The 16,482-nt window shown below is 44.2% G+C and overlaps 4 protein-coding genes across 8 annotated transcripts in view; all 4 read left to right on the forward strand.

The window, feature by feature from the left end:
• skor1b (SKI family transcriptional corepressor 1b) overlaps positions 1-556 on the forward strand; it is a 28,784-nt gene extending 28,228 nt beyond the window's left edge. For 2 of the 3 annotated variants that reach the window (XM_088378190.1, XM_088378191.1), the window contains one exon: positions 9-556. In XM_088378190.1, the coding sequence (XP_088234316.1) occupies positions 9-106 (98 nt within the window). In that variant the 3' untranslated portion in view covers positions 107-556. The remainder of the gene's footprint in view (positions 1-8) is intronic. The other variant, XM_088378189.1, reaches the window with a different exon arrangement.
• Positions 557-1,155: 599 nt separating this feature from the next.
• pias1b (protein inhibitor of activated STAT, 1b) lies at positions 1,156-7,320 on the forward strand. Of its 2 annotated transcripts, none has more exons than XM_088378192.1 (14): positions 1,156-1,299; positions 2,373-2,793; positions 2,885-2,969; positions 3,070-3,117; positions 3,255-3,345; positions 3,461-3,595; positions 3,683-3,788; positions 4,208-4,281; positions 4,361-4,521; positions 4,685-4,818; positions 4,896-5,073; positions 5,160-5,299; positions 5,407-5,444; positions 5,515-7,320. In XM_088378192.1, exons 1-14 carry the CDS (start codon positions 1,255-1,257, stop codon positions 5,836-5,838), a joined length of 1,980 nt encoding a protein of 659 aa, XP_088234318.1. In that variant the 5' UTR covers positions 1,156-1,254; the 3' UTR covers positions 5,839-7,320. The 2 variants fall into 2 exon arrangements, with proteins under 2 accessions (XP_088234318.1, XP_088234319.1); XM_088378193.1 differs by having other exon boundaries at positions 1,288-1,393.
• Positions 7,321-7,729: 409 nt separating this feature from the next.
• On the forward strand, positions 7,730-11,397 carry morf4l1 (mortality factor 4 like 1). Its single transcript, XM_088378208.1, has 12 exons — positions 7,730-7,888; positions 8,370-8,416; positions 8,491-8,558; positions 8,627-8,713; positions 9,074-9,151; positions 9,242-9,267; positions 9,575-9,666; positions 9,767-9,868; positions 10,066-10,154; positions 10,249-10,421; positions 10,902-10,986; positions 11,058-11,397. The coding sequence occupies exons 1-12, from the start codon at positions 7,849-7,851 to the stop codon at positions 11,140-11,142; spliced, it is 972 nt and encodes a 323-aa protein (XP_088234334.1). The 5' UTR covers positions 7,730-7,848; the 3' UTR covers positions 11,143-11,397.
• Positions 11,398-12,255: 858 nt separating this feature from the next.
• The window catches only part of tle3a (TLE family member 3, transcriptional corepressor a), a 50,499-nt gene continuing 46,272 nt past the window's right edge, over positions 12,256-16,482 (forward strand). For both annotated transcript variants that reach the window (XM_088378622.1, XM_088378623.1), the window contains exons 1-2: positions 12,256-12,490; positions 14,582-14,672. The gene's annotated coding sequence lies outside the window, so the exon portion shown is untranslated. The remainder of the gene's footprint in view (positions 12,491-14,581; positions 14,673-16,482) is intronic.

Below are 16,482 nucleotides of genomic sequence, written 5' to 3' on the forward strand. Positions count from 1 at the left end.
CCTCTCAGAAGCTCACGACGCCTTGCACCATTTCTCGTGCAAGATGTTAACTCCTCGCCACTGCACGGGGTCGTGCACCTTCAAGTCTCCTCTGCTCCCACCGTGACGCACGTATGCAAACTCTGCGTGGAACTTCCACTCCGCGCTTCGAGGAATAGACTCGTCTGTTGTTGTGATCATTATTTGAAAAGAATGTGTACTGTCCAGCATTTATGTGACGCTCTCGTTTGATTCTAACGGAGACCATTGATATTTATTATTTGTGGCAACGTGCAATGACAATGTAGCTCTGTATCTAAGTTGTAATAATGATCTCATTGCTAACCTCTTTGGTGGATTTAAAGAAAAACTTTCATTTGCCGTGTTCTTAATTCTTTTGGCGTAGGCCGGTGGCTGAATTCATTTTGAACATCATGCACTTTAAATGAGTGAAACCATGGCAACACTAATACAATTATTTGTTGCGGACGACGCGAATTTTGAAGTCTTGCAGACAAGTTAGGCTCACATCACTTTCTCTTGTAAAGCACATATTCTATAAAACTGTTCATGTGGTATTTATTTACATCCCTCGTGAATAAACCATTTTATTAAAAAACGTGTGGATTAATAAAATACTCGTCCTACACGTACACATCATGAAACATGTCTGAAGAATTTAGTCAATCCAATTTTCTCTCTCTCTCTCTCTCTCTCTCTCTCTCTCTCTCTCTCTCTCTCTCTCTCTCTCTCTCTCTCTCTCTCTCTCTCTCTCTCTCTCTCTCTCTCTCTCTCATGACGTACTTCTGACGTCAACGTTTTTTTTGCGTACTGACATTTTTGCAGCTCCGTAACTATACGGCACTATGGCACACTAAGTTACAATTTCCCCCCTTTTTAACTTTATACAAACGATGGTCTACAATTGATTCCCATATGACTGCGTTCCGATTTATTTTATTCATTATCAGTCGTAAGTCGATAAACCCACTATTAAATATTCTTTACACACACAAAGAACCTGAACAATTAAGTTGCACTATGGACATTGATCTGGTTGCATTTTAAAGTGCTCTACAAATTAAGTTGATTTTCGTTTCAGTAACATAACGGAATCGCTGTTTATTGTCCCAATCTACAAAATGCCAATGAAGTATGCTTTTTTTTTCCAGCTCAAACCACTATGCACGGCGTAGCTCGTTTGAATGGAGCAACTCCGCCCCCTGTCGTCTGTTATGCAAAAGTGACCACATCCCCCGAGGACTGCTATTGCGCATGCGCATACAATGTCACAAGATGGCGGAGAGTACGGAACTGAAGGTAAAGCGAGACCCTCCACTAGGTTGACAAATAGGCGCTTAGTATCGTCACGTTTGAATTTCAAATAACGGAAACACAATCTCTCGACAATCAGGTAGTCAACACCGCTTTTATAACCCCCTGTGCTTCCACAAAAACGGGATTGACAACACACAAACTGTTAGCTGATTGGCTAACCTGCTAGCCTTAGCTTTGTTATTGTTGCAGACGATCCGTTAGTCAGCCTGTGCTGTGCTGCGCTGTTCTCGTACAGATTACACGCAGATCCCGCCTCGGTTATTAAAACAAGACTGCAATCATGCCAACGCCTTGAAAACAGACCCACGACAGCCAGATCCCATTGACATTGCCCAATGATAAGCAGCCAGAACGCTGTATCTTATAGAAACGGGCTCTGTCTATTCCCTGGAAAGCAGTTGCACTTCGTCGGGTTGTTCCTTTTTTAATTTCGGAGAATTCGTGACGACAAAGAGTTACCATCCAAAAGACATTAGTCAGCAGAAGTATTTGGGGACATTCAATTTAAAATGAAAAGCTTCATATTTTTTCATTTCCCCGCCAGCAGTCGGCTAGTTAGCATAGCTAGCTGTGTAATAAACATCGTGTCATTTGTAGCTGCATAGTCTTACTTTTTCACACTCATCCCTGTGTTTGAGCATCACCATTTGCTTAATTTGGAATATTGACAGCTCGTTTCCACGCACTGTTTTCAGAAGATGTGTTGTGAGTACATATGACAACATTGGAAATAATTTGTGATCGTTAAAATCCAAACAATCATTCCTTCACCATTTTTCTTGACCTTACCGAAGACATTTGATTCATAAGTTAGCTCACATGAGTACACACAGATCTGTGGCGTAACATTTCTTGAAGTTAAGCACTTGCGATAAGCAGGCAAGGCCACCTGGGCAGACTTCGAAGCTAACTGTACTATACAATGACTTTTACTGTAAAGTTGTCAAACGTTAAGTACAGGTTGTCGTAGCATAGCCCGTGTTCTTGTTTGTCGTGCGTTCTTCCCGGCAAGCGTAGCAGAATAGGTTCCTTAACTTGACTTCTTTTCCTCCCAGCAAATGGTAATGAGCCTTCGAGTTTCTGAGCTGCAAGTGTTGTTGGGATTCGCCGGACGGAATAAGCACGGGCGCAAACACGAACTTTTGACCAAAGCTCTGCACTTAGTAAAGGCTGGTTGCAGCCCTGCCATGCAGATGAAGATCAAGGAGCTCTACAGACGAAGATTCCCAACCAAAATGGTTTCTCCGGTGGACCTGGCGCTGCCCGGCGTCCATTCCGCCTCGGGTCTTCCCGCGGGCCTCTTCGACAGCCACGGTTCCCCCTCGCCGCTGTTGCCTGTTTCACTGCTCGGGCCCAAGCACGAGCTGGGTCTGCCTCACCTGCCCTCCGCCCTGCACCCCGTTCACCCCGACGTCAAACTGCAGAGATTGCCGTTCTACGACGTGCTGGACGAGCTCATCAAGCCCACCAGTCTGAGTGAGTTCACGACTTGTCGTGTTTTGTGCTGGGAGGAATGTGTAGCTTTCAAGCGCTTGTGGGTGACTACTGTCTGCTTGGTTTCCTGCAGCCTCCGACAACAGTCAGCGCTTCCAGGAAGCTTGTTATGCCTTCGCTTTAACGCCGCTACAAGTTCAACAGATCAGCAGCTCCATGTAAGCAACACAGCTTACCCTTGTTAATTCTGTCAGTGAGCAACAAGATGCGGTCAGGATGAAACTAAAGGAAACTCTTAACATTGATGTGTTTTTTTAGGGACATATCGGGGACTAAATGTGACTTTGCTGTTCAAGTCCAATTAAGGTAAAAAACAGCAGTTTGCTATCTTTTTGTTCATACATGATTACAGAAAGATTAATTGAATGCAGTCATGAGATGACTTATGTTTTACACAATCAACAGCATTGCTCTGTAGCTTCTTTTTTTTTTCTCCCCTCAAGGTTTTGTCTGTCAGAGACGAGTTGTCCCCAGGAAGATCATTTCCCTCCAAATCTATCTGTGAAGGTGAATGGCAAGCCCTGCAACCTCCCCGTGAGTTCACATTCTCTATCCGCAGGCTGTGTTGTTTTTTCCAAGTGTTCGCCACCATGTCGGGCGTGGAATAATAATAATAAGAAAAAATGTGATGTGCTTTTCTTGCTTGTAGGGCTATCTTCCTCCCACCAAAAACGGAGTTGAACCAAAAAGACCCAGTCGCCCCATAAACATAACGTCCCTCGTGCGGCTCTCCACTACGGTCCCCAACACAATTGTAGTTTCATGGACTTCAGAAATTGGGAGGGTAAGAATCATCGGAAAGACTTAATTCAAACAGATGTTTTGAGGAGGAGTCGCCTCAGCATGACCCCTTTTTCATATCTCTTGTCAGAGTTTTTCCATGGCTGTTTATTTGGTAATGCAGCAGTCGTCCGCCGTGTTGTTGCAAAGACTACGAGCCAGAGGAATCAGAAACCCAGACCACTCGAGAGCTCTGAGTAAGTTTATTTACTTGGGGGGAAAAAAAAGGAATGAATTTACAGTCTGGATCTCTATTTCTTCTAAATTGATTCCTGAAATACGTTTGACAAGTAACAGTTTCCCCCAAAAAATTATTTAGCACCGGCTTTCAATAATATGACATTTAACCTGTACAAGTTAACAAAATATAAGAGGGAAAGTCAAAATTCACAACTGAATCAAGGTAAGTGTGTGCATCCTCTTAGAACTGGGATGCCACATCACACCTACAGGAGGGTGTGCACACTTGTGCAACCACCTTCTTTTAATGATGCTTCAGATGCTCTGAATTGATGCGTCAGTTTAGCAGCCTCCTTCCTCTCTATCTCTGTAGCCTTTTGTGACAAGTGTTGAGCATACCATTACTGATGCCGCTGCTTTTCTTATTTCTTTGCAGTCAAAGAGAAATTGACGGCAGACCCGGAAAGCGAGATTGCCACCACCAGTCTACGAGTGTCTCTTCTCTGTCCCGTATGTTTGACCACTGACAATACACATGATCAATGAGACTTCTCGTCCTGATTTCTTCTTTGTATTCTTTCTTTTGCAGCTCGGAAAGATGAGGCTGACGATCGCGTGCCGAGCGTTGACGTGTTCCCACCTCCAGTGCTTTGATGCTACGCTTTATATCCAAATGAATGAGAAGAAGCCCACGTGGGTGTGTCCAGTGTGTGATAAGAAAGCACCTTATGAGCATCTCATTATTGATGGGTGAGCACCTTCTTCACACTCTTTGATTGTTTAGCTAGTGCAAAAGCTTTTTGGGTATAAGAAGAAAAAGGGAACATAAGTGTTTATTGAAAGGGCAGGGGTTGTTTGAGCAGGTGTCACCATGAAAAGGCTTTTGTTTTCAGCCATGCTGCTGTTCTTGCAGGTTGTTCATGGAAATCCTCAACAGCTGTTCTGACTGTGATGAGATTCAGTTCAAAGAGGATGGAAGTTGGGCGCCCATGAGGTCAAAAAAAGATGTGCAGGAGGTGTCTGCCTCCTACTTCGGAGAAGACAACGGTGAGTACAGACGACTTGAATCCAGTCTTGACTAAACTGAAGGAACCCGGTTAGGAATGACTCCGCCGTGTGTGCAGATGTGCCTCAAACAGAAAGCCATGAGCAGAAACGGGCGCCAGCCAACGACAACAGTAAGAAGGTCGACGTGATCGACCTGACACTGGACAGCTCGTCGGAAGACGAGCTGGATGACGAGCCGCCTCCCAAAAGGGCCTGTCCGTCGCTGTCGCCCATCTCTCCACCTCCAACAAAAGGGTGGGTGGACAACCCCCACTAAAAGCATTCCTCAAATGTCTTGCTCCGAGTCATTGACGTGACACGAGGTTGTTTGTTCCCCGCAGAGTGCTGAACCTTCACAACCAGACCTCACCGGTGACAAGAGCTCCCAGCATGCCCCCGTTAGAGACCAGCTACATTCCTCCACCTCCGCCACTCATTCAGGACTACCGCCACTTCTATCACTCAGCGAGTGACCTGCCAGGTAAGCCCGAGAACCCTGGATTGTTTTGGTTATCAAGTACACGACCGCCTCTCGGCTCATACATAGCCAGCCTGATGGTCTTTAATGCATTCCTTCTTTAATTTCAGATCTGAATTTCTTCTCCTTCCTCCAAGGCGACAATCAGGTATGTGAGCGGCATGTGGAGCTCATCTGACTGGCCCCACCTAACCCACGGTTCCCCTCTGCTCTTTCAGCATTACAACATGGTGATGGCGGCGGCGGCGGCCGCCTCGGCTTCGGAGGACCCGGACCTGCTCCTGAACCGCTACCTGCCCTACGGCTCGTCGCCCATGCTGCGGGAGCCGCCGGGCACCCCGGGCAGCAGCGCGCTGGCGGCCACCAACGGAGGCAGCAACAGCGGCAGCACCAGCAGTTTGGTGTCTTCCGGCAGTCTGCGGGACAAAGAGCGAGACCGCGACAGGGACAACCACACCATCTCGGGACTGTCGAGGACCTCGGTGGAAGCGGCGGCGGCCGCCATTTACGGCTCCATATCTGACGTTATCTCTCTGGACTAGCTAGCTCCTCACAAAACTGATGCACAAGGGAGACACTGAGACAAGGAGGTCTTTGTAAATACGGAGGAGAAAGCTGAACGAATACAGTACTATGTACAGAGAGGAAAATCTATTTTCAATTTACTTATGGTGTATATAAACTTAGGACACGTCCTGTCCTGTGGGTGGCTTCAGTTCAATATTTTCTGTGAAGACTGAAGACTTTTTCACACCTCTTCATGTGGTCCTTTTATTATATTGTACCTTTTGTACTTGCTTTTTACGGTTTTGTTTTCGATATTCCATGTCAATGGCATTAGTTTATTATATTATGTGCACAGAACCCTCATGAGGTGAGACCTTATTGAACATGAAATTTCACATCAAAAACAAAATGGGCATTGTCACGGGTGTTCACGCGGCAAGTCACGGCAAAACAAGGAAAAAGGGTCACTTTTTTCTAAATGGCACAAAAAAAAAAAAAAAAAAGAGAGATGTTGACAACAGAGAGTTTTGCCATCACTGTAGACATTCATGCTGCGGTCACATTATTTTAAGGACTTATTTATAATGTAAGTTATGTTGGATGTATACTGTTGTTTCTTTTTGAAGCATTCCCCCTCGCCTCAAACTGTTGCCACTAGAAATACAAAGCAGGTCCTTCTCTCTTCGCTTTTCTCTTGCTTGCTTGCTTGCTATTTTGAGTCGGATCAAGCAGATTCTTATCCAGCAAAAATTGAAGCTAAGTATATGTAATCAGTATTGTAGGGAAATTCTTCCTCAGCGGGTGAATGAATGAATGGCTTTGATCCAGTAGGCGTCACCGTGCTAATCAGATAGAAAAGAGAATGACATTTTCTCTCGCTCGCAATGGGTCTTGGTTCATTTCGCATTAACACAATGTCAGCAAAGTGAAAAAGGATTTACTCGCACCCCTTTTCAGAATTTTTGGGAGCACTTGCTTTCTCCTTTCAGTCTCAGCACACAAGTGAAGCATTGAGTAGTAGCAAATATTTTGAGAGCAGTTTGTCTGAAAATGGGAAAAGCTCACCTGTTTCATGGCTGCTCCTCTGCTTTGAGAGGCCATAAGTTATTTGGGGCTTGTCTGTTTGTTTGTTTTTTTGGCCAATTTACAAAATATTTGGGACATCTGCATCCTCACAACCCATCTTACTCCAACTATTGAAGTCAACGTGAACTGCCTTCTTTTTCTCATCTTATTCTTACAATTACTATTATTTATTATCATATATATTTTCAGCATTTGTTTGATTTATGGCTATGCATTGCTGTCATTGTATGTGATATTTCTTTTGTAATGAAATAAGTAAGGCTATTTAAAAATGACATTGTTGCTTGACATGCTTTGTAACATTTTCCGTTTCCCTGTCCGTTTTCCCTATCAGATGATGTCAATAACTCAATAGAGGCTTTGAGCATTTTGAACCGCTAAGAGGTCTACTGTGCTGTTTGATATTTATAAGAATTAAACAGAAAAATGTGTCACTGTGGTTAATCGTTGATTATAAAGAAGTTTTAGTTCAAGCTGCGACTAGTAGGTAATTGGTCATTCTGCTGGTTTGACAAAAATATTTCCCAAACATTAAACCTACCATGACCAAATACTTTATCAGTAAATTGATACTCTCTCATTTCTTTTAACGACAAAATGTCTAAAGTAATGTTTTTTTTTTTCATAATTATATTTACCAAATGCAAATTACAAGAACATAAATCAAGTTTTGCATTTCTAGAAAACGCTAACGGGATTAAAAAATAAAAATAATACATACATTCCAAATGCATGGAGTCCTTCCTATAAACTTATATTTTTCTATTTGGAATTTTGGCTTTATGATAAATAGATAAATAATGATATCCATATTCTTTTCTCTAACCATTGTCGCGCTATGCTTGGTCGCGCTCGGTGACGTCACCACATTGGTGATGACGTCTATAAGTGAGCGGCACCGTTTCAGATTGGAATGGGAGCTGGCGATTTTTCCCCTATTTTGATCGTTTAATCCGTGAATGGCGCCGAAACAGGACCCGAAACCTAAATTTCAAGAAGGTACCCATGCTCTTGTTTTGTCGTGATCGAAGCATGATGCTAATTGACGTCCAAATGAATGGAATGCAGCTCAGACATTAGCTAACATGTCTACCGATGCTAGCTTTCATTGTTGTTGCCATGAGCACATTGCATGCCTTTATTCCCGACATTATCTTAATTGTGTTGTAAAATGCAGATCCTGCCGCTATAAAGTCCTAGCCAGCTCATTACTCAATTAAAAAAAACCTTTTCATTTGGAATATTTAGACCTCCTTTCCCTGCAGACCTTTCTGAAATAGCTGCTAGCTTAGCTAGGCTAAACCTAATAGTCGAGGTTGGTTGACGTGTGCACAACTATGAATAAATGAGTGAGTTGTTGTCCGTTACGTCATCCATAATCTTATTTCTCTCGGGGTGTAATGTTTTGTTTGTAAAAAATAATGCATCTGCTTGCACAGAGTGTTGACCTGTATTTGAATGAATGCTGTGCTGTCTCTAGGTGAAAGAGTGCTGTGTTTTCATGGGCCATTGCTCTACGAAGCTAAGGTCAGTTTCCACAGCACCATTTCTTTTGTCAATGTCTCTTTCGTAATATGTGCCAATAATGTCTCTCTCTGCAGTGTGTTAAGATAAACGTCAAGGAGAAACAAATCAAGTACTTCATTCATTACAGCGGGTGGAATAAAAAGTGAGTCTTTTGTATTTTGCTTCGTATAAATGCTTCATTTGCTTATTTGTTCTCTTCCTTCTTCCTAGTTGGGACGAATGGGTTCCTGAGAGTAGAGTTCTGAAGTATGTGGACAGCAATCTGCAAAAACAGAAAGAGCTTCAGAAGGCCAACCAGTATGTCCACACTCCAGTTTTTCAACATGTCCAAAAAAATTTAGATAGCGGTTACAAAAATGACAACATATTGCCATGTTTTGTGATTAAAATAATATGAAGACAAATTATTTAAAATCTTTTTCCACCTGTAATGTGACCTGTAGTGGAAAAAAAAAAGTATCTTCTTGAGAGGGGAATTAAAATAATTTGGTTGCAAATCATATTTGAATCTGTTACTAATTATTTTACACCAAAATTGACATATTTAGTCCTGTACATCAAGGAGTCCCTAAATCGGCCATCTATAATAGCTGTGGTATTTATTTGCCGCCCTGTCCAAAAGCCTGACTTTTTTTTTTGCATCTCTTCTTATCGTAGAGACCATTATGTTGAAGGAAGAATGAGGGGTGCTGCACCGAATAAGAAGATACCCGCGACGTCACAAAAAAACGACGTGTGAGTGCAACATTTGTTTTTTGGCTCTCCTGCTTTGTAATGCTGGATCATAGTTTGACACTCATATTTCTCCTTGTTGTTCGTATGCAGGAAAACCAAGAAGAACAAACAAAAAAGTGAGTATGTGTCTTTGAGTCTGTATTGTTTCTTGACGTTGAGCTGTGATTGGTTGAGACCTGCAACTGTGATGTCATTTTTAGTTGAAAGCAAGTGGCAAAATGGGCGCCTTCTGAGATGGATAAAAATGGGTGAATTTAGCCTGTTTCATTCATATTCCACAAATGAAACATGAATCATAAGACTGTGTTTGAATTTGTTGGGATGCACAGAACATCTTACAAAAAATAATTGGAGTCGATCATATCCATATTGGGAGATATATTAGGGAGATAGACTTAACTGTGGCTTTTTTTTCTGTTCCAGCTCCTGGTCCAGGAGAAGGTCCGAGTTCAGTCAGTGATCCCACGCACCCTCCACGAAAGAAGAGGGCTCGCGTTGACCCCACTGTTGAAAGTGTATGTTTGCCACGCTCACACATTGACGTTCCATCACATTCCGCTGTGCCGGGAAAAGTGTTGTTGGCTCTAACATGGTAACGCGATCTTGTTTGGCCAGGAGGAGACCTTTATAAACAGAGTGGAAGTTAAAGTCAAAATTCCCGAGGAGCTAAAACCTTGGCTTGTTGATGACTGGGATCTGATTACACGGCAAAAACAGGTTAGTGGTGTGTTGATTTTTCTTTTTCTACTCTCTCAAGGCACCTGAGCTGACTTCATCATTTACAGTTGGCAATGGAAAAATAGTGACTCCTGGTGTTCTTTTTAGGAAACAACACGTTGATGCCTCATATTGTATTATTTTGGGGGTGCTCCTTCTGGCCTTTCCATGCAGTTTTACCACTCTTGTTTTTTCAGCTCTTCCATCTGCCTGCCAAGAAGAACGTTGACACAGTCCTTGAAGATTATGCAAACTATAAGAAATCGAGAGGCACCTCGGACAGCAAGTAACACTCGTTTTTAATCTTCCCAGATTTTTTGGGTTTTTTTTTTTTAAGTTCTGTCTGGAGTCTAAAGGTTCTTTGATGTTCCTCGCCTCAGGGAGTTTGCGGTGAGCGAGGTCGTCGCCGGCGTGCGGGAATATTTCAACGTCATGCTGGGCACGCAGCTGCTCTACAAATTTGAGAGGCCGCAGTACGCAGACATCTTGGCCAACCACCCAGATACATCCATGTCGCAGATCTACGGCGCCCCGCACCTCTTAAGGCTCTTTGGTAAAGCAGCTTACACATTAGCTCCAACTTTTCTCTGATATTATCATTTACCGTGATCTCTGAGGTTACAAGATATAAGTGAGTTCCCTACAAAACTATGAGGTGGAATTTTCACCAGCTCGCTTCCTAAAGGGAAACTCCCCAGTGAGTGTCAATTGTGTGCCGCTCCTGGAGAACTGTGCACAATAGAAGGTTGGAAAATGTCTGCTCTCAATTTCTGCGGTTTATAAATCCGTTCAAGCATCTGGCTTCATATCAACACTTGAGCTGCGGTGATGTCATGTTGAGGAGATGCTGCCAAACTCGCACCATCTTTATTCTGTTCCTGGAACAATAAGGCCGTTGTAGCGTTTTGTCCTACACGACGGGCACATTTCAAGAAGGCAAAAAACAAAAGTTGCATCCGCATTTTGATGCATTTCAAGTTGCTATCCGAGGAATGTGCCACTAACTTGGGGGCTTCTCCTTTGGTCTTGCAAGTGCGAATCGGAGCCATGTTGGCTTACACTCCCCTGGATGAGAAGAGCCTGGCACTGCTGCTCACCTACCTGCAAGATTTCCTCAAGTGAGCAAATGCACACTACATCAGCACGTTTGCTCACCTGTACAGCAAAGTCACATGTCACTTCTTCACAGGTACCTCGTCAAGAACTCTGCGACACTCTTCAGCGCCAGCGACTACGAGGTGGCCCCGCCGGAGTACCACCGAAAGGCCGTTTGAGCTTTGGGAGTAAGAGCGCGGGCGGATCAGCCATGACGATGCGCCCATCAAGGAAGTCTCGGACCAACTTGTCAAGTTACTTTCATTTGGAAAGCTGCTAAGTACGCTCTCCCTGTATTGGTATGTTTTTTGAATACCACACTTTAGTTTCCATGACCCGGTTTTGGACAAGGAACTTCAACATTTCACCTTTTAGTTCTTTATTTTTGTTCACGTACAGTCATCGTTTTCTAATAAAAGTACTTCATTTCTTCATGGCTTTTTGCTTTTTGCCACAGACTTAGATACGTGTTGGCTGTAACGCAGGAATGAAATTGAGATCAACTGGAATATATTTCAGACTTTTCATTCAGAAGTTGTCCAAACAAGCAAAATGTCAGTGGAGTGCAAATCGCATTTAAAGTACTTTTGTTTGTTCTGGCCTGCCAACTGCACGGACGTCTCTTGATCTGGCAATCAATTGAGGAGTTGTCTAACGGGAACTTCTAAAAATAGCCGCAATGTGATAATCAGTGGTGATTTGCACTGGCCGTGTCACGCACGATACGTGGTTGCTACCGGCAGATGTGATGAGAAGCATGTGACGCTGCAGATAGAAATATCAGGCACGGGAATGCTTGCCAACCACCGGCTCTCCCTCAACTGCTGTGACAATGCTAAATGTTTGTTTTCGGACTGATTTGTGCTGGATAGTTTACAATGTTATGGCAAAAAGGACTAAAGCACTGAGGAGGGGGTTATTTAATACCCCCCCCCCCCCCCCCCCCCCATCACCACCTTTGGTCTTAACTAAAACCACATGTAGTAACCCATGCTAGTTTTTGTTTGCCAGATGAAGACCACCAAGACCGCCTTGCACAAGACAGTGGTCCTTTTTACATTTGAAATCATTTATGTTTTTTCAATTATCAGCAGGTGTTTATACATTGCCGTGGATTCCTTTGTGACCTCCCAGATAAATAATTTGCTCTTTAGGGGGGGTATTTTAGGCTTTAGCTTTGAAACACTTTTCAGACAGAAATGTCAAATCCGTCCTTAGCTCATTTGTATTGTTGATGTTATGTTGCGAAGCTGCCACTAGAGGGCAGAAGTTCCCAAAGCGCTTGCACTAATGAACCGCGCTGTTTACAGCTGCTGCCATCAAGTTTTAGTGGCGATCCGCATGCATGCACACAAACAAACCACCAAATAGTCTTGACAAGACGTAAAAGTGTCACCCAGTCGTCGGCCTCCTTCCCTCCAAGCAGCATCAAATCAAGCGCGACAACCGCAAGGCCGCAATGTTGTCACTTGAACTGACTGATTTGTGCTTCATATGATTCCTCAAGAGCAACTCCATCTTTTTGAGGTAAAAAAACCGCCATGGTTTCATGTGGTACTGAATGTTTCCCCAGACTGGGGGTTAGCGGTGGACTAATTAGATATTGGGCAGCAAGTCTTAGCGGTCGGCGCGCAGCTAGCTTGCCAGAGCTTTGTGTGTCTGCGTGTCATTAACTATTGGAAAAGTACACTCGCCACAAAAAAAAAAAAAAAAAAGAAAGCTGCGGTCAGTGCGAGCAAGCCACTAAAACATGAAAGAATATATCCCGCTCTTCTGGGGAAAGGAATTTGCACAACATAAACAGCCTGTAAAATGGAAAACTACATCTGTGTCTATTTGTTTTGCTGAACGGCGGCCAGCGTTGGCACTTCTCGCTCAAAGTCCTTCCAATAACAGAGCAGTCCAAATAAAGGAAAGAAAGGCCTGTTTGATCCATCTGCTTCCAATGCAAGCAAGCAAGCAAGCAAGCGGTGCTCGCTCGCCCGCTCGGTGGGAGGTTAATTCATGAAAGGCTTCACAATGCGTTCAAGCCTTTTCTCAATTAGCTTTGACATTACGTGTTTAATGATCCCGTGTGTGTTGCTTGTGTCTCACATGCGAGAATGAAATATGACTGCCAGTTGTTAACGTTTGTTTTGTCAATGGATCAAGACATTTTGAAATATTGCCGCTGCTACTACACAAACTTTTGAATGGACATTGTCATCGAGATGTCATCTTGGCTCAGGCCTTCCTGTATGGAGCTCCTTGTAGTTGTTGTTTTTCTCTCTCTCAGTTCTCCGGCTTCCTCCCACATTCCCAAACTGGCCCTGGGAGGTTCATTGAAGACTATCAATTATACATAATGAGTGTGAGTGAGGTAAAAATCCAGTTTTGTTTTTCTGGTGAGTTGAACAGATTATAGGTCACCTAAAGATAGGGGCAGATGAAATGATTTATCTTGGTTTTGTTTGGATTCATATTTTTACTGTCCCTTGTTTGACTTTATGAGCTGGACATGAAAGAGAACCATATTTTCTCCATTGCAGAGGCACATGACATACATCTGGTTGCCGAATGAAATGTGGTGTACTTCCCCATATGACCCGCAGAGGGCAACCTTGACTGCAATATTGGCTGTGAAGCGAGTTGGTAGTTGATTGGGTTACCTGGTTTAACCCCATTCATTGTGTTGAAACAAGCTTTGGAATGGCCTTTTCCCTTTTCATAGGATTACTTTGACGTGTAAAATGATTTTTTTTATAGTACTTGCATTCCAAGGGTCAATATATATGTATTTGAAGCATACTTTACCACACCGCCCAATAATAGTTATATCATTAGATCACATCTCTCCTACTGTGAAGAGTTTGTTTCTCATAGAGCAGAAACTGTGCTTCTCTCATTCACATTACACAGTGAATTCCAACCTAGAACCAACCGCCAGCTCGGTGTCCGATAGATTGGTGGCTGATGAGGTCATTAGGAACTCTGAGTTGTGACACGTTCTCCAGCTGCGCTCTCGGTCAGCTCAGGCTTGAGTGATTCAGCGCGACCTCGCTGAGCCACGGCGCTGCCCTCGGTCGGTGTTGTAACTAGTCCGCTGGCTTGTTGACAGCAGCCCGCCTCTGGGGGCGGCCGGCTGGCCGGCCGGCCATCGGCTGCGGGCTGACCTCCTGCCAGTCTGCACAACGGTGGCGGGCTAATGAGGAGAACTTCTTGACAGCTATTTGCCGCCACTGACACACACACACACGCACACAGGTCTAAAAGTTTGTCAGGCTTGATGTGTGTACGGGGGTTTCCACATTTTGATGGCTGCGTGTGTGTTCATTTGATGTTTTACTCTCCCTTCAAGGCTTTTTACACACTATAATCACTCCTCAGGTGTGTACTAACATTTGATGTGTTGTTTTTCAAATGCAGACTTATGTAATGGAGGCTGCTATGTCTCTTGAGCAGAGCGCTCTGGATTTTATGATCATTTATGAGGCAAGTCACAGTATTAGTACTGGCGGATTGGGACAGCTCACTATTACCCTTCAGGAAGTGGAAATGGAAAAAAAATATAGTGCTTGGGTTATTTCCCATGGATCAGAGGAACATTTGTGACTGGTTCATATTCTCTGTTCGTCCCAGGTTTGGTGTTCTTTACCCAAGATGATTCAAGCATGTTGTCATGGACCTTCCTGGGAATCCAAAGTGGCCTTCTGCAAATGGACTCAAATAGGTACGTAAAGATAGAATTAGATCGAATGTATGTCTTCGAGGACTATTTCGAGTCTTCAATGTTGCTCGCTTTTCTTTTTGAATGTGGAAGCAAATCTCATAACTGACGCACTAAACCACCGTGCTGCCAATCATCAATTATCGTGTCAAAAATGGTTACGTGGGTACCCCAATTAAAGCACACAATGCTTGGTAATGTCTTGGTAATATGACTAATGGGAGCTAGTTCAACCGCGATTGACTAATTAATTGATTAGAAGCCATGTCCCAATATGTATATATTTTTTATTTTGCATAGTGTTGATTGGCTGTGGTGAGCGAATTCAGTTCTCCCTCATTTGTGGGCCGTTGTAGATGAAACAGAAATGGCACAGAGTCAATTAATGATTCATTTTCCATCTGCGCCGTTTGAGACTCCCGTCGGATGTTTAATCACCTGATAGCGTTGTGTTGGAACACAACAACGGCGCTGTTGGAATCACTGTAGCATCAGCGCGCTCCAATGTTTTGATCCTCCTCCAAGGGCGCTTGTCGGATATTCACCGGCGTGCGCTGCTGAGGGTTGCCGTGCCCATCCCACCCACGGCAATGCGCCATCGCGACCCGCGGCTGAGCAGGATGTTATGTTAGGGAAACACGGCCTTGACAACACGCTCAACTCGGAGGCCCAGCAGAGACAGGAAGCAGTTGACTTTTTTTTTTTTTTTTTTTTTTCCTCCGCCTCCTCCTCCTCCTCTGGGCCCGCGGTCACGATGAGAGCGGACCGAGGCTTACTGCGCGTGTAGAAGTTGTCAAAAACTTATCAGAGGGGATCTAGTGGCCCTTAGCGGAGAGAACAGCATCAATTATTTGCGCTGGCAGATGTTCATAGAGGCAAATATGCATGAATGCCAAGCTGGCAGGCCTCCCTCAGCCTTCACCATGCATGCAGGAGCAGTTGTTACGCTGGCTCGTGTTCAGACAGCATTCGTCGGAGCTGTCAGCGCCGCCAACCACTTTGCTGGAAATTATTTCACCCCTTAATAAGAGAACCGTGGTGCTCTATTACATTTGGCAGTCAAGGCAACATTCTTGCCGGGTCTGTCATCACGTGGCCGCTATCCAACACTGGGCCTTGTGTGCTCGGCCGTCTGCTCGCCACCGTTGAAAAGAATACTCTCAACGTAGCCGGCTCTGAATTTTTGCCGAATATCTCATTGATGATGGACTAGTATGTGCAGGATGTGCTGATATGCGTGGAGGATTTCTATACGGAGAGTCAAAGATCTGGTTTGAGCTCGTCCCTTCCAAATCACATCGTTTTGCAACGTCAAGTCGATTTGAATTGGCACGTTACAGCGCTGCGTTTCCATTAATAGACAGGATAGAGGTACATTTGAACTCATGAGGGAAACTAGAACGAGAAGGGGCGGGGCCATATCTCACCCGTGAATAACTAAGTGACAATTACGTTAAATGTAATACAACGTTGTCTTTTTGGGTGCACATTTATTGTCATTCGGACATTTCTCATCTGCTCATGTTGAAGATAGGCATTCAAAGCCCAGACAATTGTGTAAGCCGCTCTCGTCCTTGCGAGCTGCCAATAACAATAATAAAGTTAGCGTGAGACGAGTGGTGACTGTTAACGGTGTGCAACCACGACTTATGGAGCTTTGCTACGAGGAAGGTCCGTTTTTGGCAGGCTGCCACTTGCCACGCGCTCCCTGAGGGCTCTTACTCATGAATCAGAGAAAATGGGAATTTCACATATTAAAAGAGGGTCAATGTGTCTAATCACAGCAGGGGGGTGTGGAAGGAGGGAGGGAGGG

Source organism: Syngnathus floridae, chromosome 6, assembly GCF_059516105.1.
Source record: "Syngnathus floridae isolate MCC-2025c chromosome 6, RoL_Sflo_1.0, whole genome shotgun sequence".
In the NCBI taxonomy this organism is placed as follows: domain Eukaryota; kingdom Metazoa; phylum Chordata; class Actinopteri; order Syngnathiformes; family Syngnathidae; genus Syngnathus; species Syngnathus floridae.